Below are 2739 nucleotides of genomic sequence, written 5' to 3'. Positions count from 1 at the left end.
AGTGCGGTATGGCCGATACACACACCCTGAGCTAGCTGCTCTATAATTCATTTCTGCATGATTAATCTAGCCACATCTCATCCCAAAAGAAACGGCATCCCACCATTCTGTGCCGATTCCCACAAATTTCCGGGTTCCGCTAATTAACCGCTGTGGCTGAGCAGCGTTCTGCAAAGGCAACGATCACGTCACTTTTTTTCTTTCTGAAAACACTGTGTCAGTGTCATATGCACGTCACACGTTCCGCCTCCCAATGCCCTGTCTCCCCCGGCTCCTCCTCCCGCGAAAGCGACGGAGGGGGAAGCAGCTAAAATCCACGGCCGTCGCCATCGTGGCTGCCCCCTTCTTCCTTAATCGCTGCCAGTTCGGTACGTGTAGGTCTGCCTGCTCTGCCCACCGCCCTCTCTCCCCAGTCTTTCGCCCCGGCGTGTATGCGCAGCCGTGCATGCCCCCGCTCAAAGCGCCGAGTATCCACGCAGATATCGCAGCTGGTGCCCGCCCCGCTGCATGCCAAAAGCGCAGCCCGCACGTCTAAAGCCGACGAAATCCTTCTGCGGCTAAAGCTGTCACTCTCTGCGGCCTGCGGCTGTCTCTCTCTCTCTCTCTCTCTCTCTCTCTCTCTCTCTCGGCGCGCTTTGTTGCTTGTTCATATACTGGCGTTTGCCGTCGCAAAAACATAGTACAGATCGACTAGAGATACGCACGCATAGGCCGCTTCTGAGCCAGGGCTGAGGAGTGAAGTGAACCGTCGTCATGGCGGGAACCTTACGTGCGGCGGTGGCCGCCTCGCAGCCGCCGCCGTCGCCGCTCCCGCCGTCCAGGGGTGCCACGGCGAGCGGCGGCATCCCCTGGCTGCTCAGGAAGCGCCCCGGCAAGGTGCGCCACGGCCCACCGCTCGGCGGGCAAGAACCTGACGTCCACGATGAGGTGGAACTGGAAGACGAGGGAGCCACCTTCGTCGTCTCTACTCCGTCCGTCGCGGATGCTGTTGCCGGAGGAGGAACCCTTGAGCCGTCAGGGAAGCGCCGCGAGGCGCTCGCGCGGCTCCGGTCCGCGGTCCTGGCCGTGGTGGCGCGCGCGCGGCGCCGGCGCGGGCGCAGGCCGATGGGGTCCAGCGTCACCGGCACCATCTTCGGCCGGCGCCGGGGCCGCGTGCACCTGGCTCTGCAGACCGACCCGCGCGCGCCGCCGGCGCTCATGGTGGAGCTGGCCGCGTACTCCACCGGCGCGCTCGTCAGGGAGATGTCCTCCGGCCTCGTCCGCATCGCCCTCGAGTGCGAGAAAACGCCTGCACACAACACAGGTAATACCATACGTACGTACCATGCTTTCTACGTACGCCTTGTATACATGCCGTTGCGATCGATCGACGTCGTACGTGTCTCCACGTGACGTGTACATGCATGCAGGCGGCGAGAGGCGGCGGACGGCGCTGGTGGAGGAGCCGACGTGGCGAGCGTACTGCAACGGGCGCAAGTGCGGGTACGCCGTGCGGAGGGAGTGCGGCGCGGAGGAGTGGCGGCTGCTCCGAGCCGTCGAGCCCGTCTCCGTCGGCGCTGGCGTCGTCCCGGACGGCGGCGCCGGCGAGGGGGACCTGATGTACATGAGGGCCAGGTTCGAGAGGGTGGTGGGATCCAGGGACTCTGAAGCGTTCTACATGATAAACCCCGACGGCAACGGTGGGCCCGAGCTCAGCATCTACCTCCTCAGAGTCTGACAATATCCTATGTTTTTCATTCCATGGGTTAACCCTAAAAAAAGTTATGCGTTTTTCTTTTTGCGGTAATAAGTTAAGCGTGTATGTTTGATTCTTGGTTATGTGAAACTGGCGGTCTGTTGATGCACTGACAATATTCTCACTGGCTTATTTTGGTTTATGCTCTTTAAGTTGTTGTGCACCGGTATGGTAAGCTAAATGCAACCTTCCTAATGTCCCCCTTCTAGACTTGTGTTCAGCATGTATGGTAACACCAACGCATTTAAGCAATGGTAATATACATAGTTAGGTTATAATTAACTAGTACTCGATCCATCCGTTCCTAAATATAAGTCTTTTAAGAGATTTCACGACTTGATGGAATGCATGGTGTTCCATCTCTAAAGAAAAGAAGATTTCACTATGGACTATATACAGAGCAAAATGAGTGAATTTATACTCTAAAGTACGTCTATCTACATCCGTATGTAGTTTGTATTAAAATCTCTAAAAAGACTTATATTTAGGAACAGAGGGAGTAGTACCGCCGTATAGAAATACTTGTCGCTTAAATTGATAAATATAAACATATTTTAATGCTAGATATATCCGTCTGAGTGACAAGTATCCCCAGAAGGAGAGAGTACATAGTACAATTTGCAGAAATTCATGGCGAATGCAGGGGCAGGGGTACGCATGCATTCTACGCATTTGCTTCAAGATTCGTGAGCTGGTTTATATGAATAGTCCTTAATTACTGCACTAGGTCCATGCATGATAGTTTTTGGTAGAGTTGCATATGCATCACCCGCACCATCTCCCATACTTTCAAACCGAAAGTTTGAATTAAGTTTCGTTCGCATATAGTTTCAACAAAAAAGTTGTGTGCATATTTGTGTTCATTGCAAATTATGCTACTGTTTTCCTAGCCCCCATGTTCAATCTACCCATTTAGTTTTTCTCCACACAAAGGAAAAAAAAATGATGTATCTTTAGCCGGATATCCATCTTCAGGTCTGTTTTAACCATCATATTGACGTTAA

General features: G+C 53.7%; 1 protein-coding gene across 1 annotated transcript; it reads left to right on the top strand.

Annotated features, from left to right (window-relative positions):
• The first annotated feature begins 263 nt into the window (after nt 1–263).
• On the top strand, nt 264–1887 carry LOC125530069 (protein MIZU-KUSSEI 1). Its single transcript, XM_048694462.2, has 2 exons — nt 264–1303; nt 1410–1887. The coding sequence occupies exons 1-2, from the start codon at nt 754–756 to the stop codon at nt 1715–1717; spliced, it is 858 nt and encodes a 285-aa protein (XP_048550419.2). The 5' UTR covers nt 264–753; the 3' UTR covers nt 1718–1887.
• Nucleotides 1888–2739: the final 852 nt, after the last annotated feature.

Source organism: Triticum urartu, chromosome 7A (genome assembly GCF_056163025.1).
Source record: "Triticum urartu cultivar PI428250 chromosome 7A, HENAU_Tu73, whole genome shotgun sequence".
NCBI lineage: Eukaryota > Viridiplantae > Streptophyta > Magnoliopsida > Poales > Poaceae > Triticum > Triticum urartu.
Note: the sequence above shows the minus strand (reverse complement) of the source record. Positions and strands in the feature narration are given on the sequence as shown.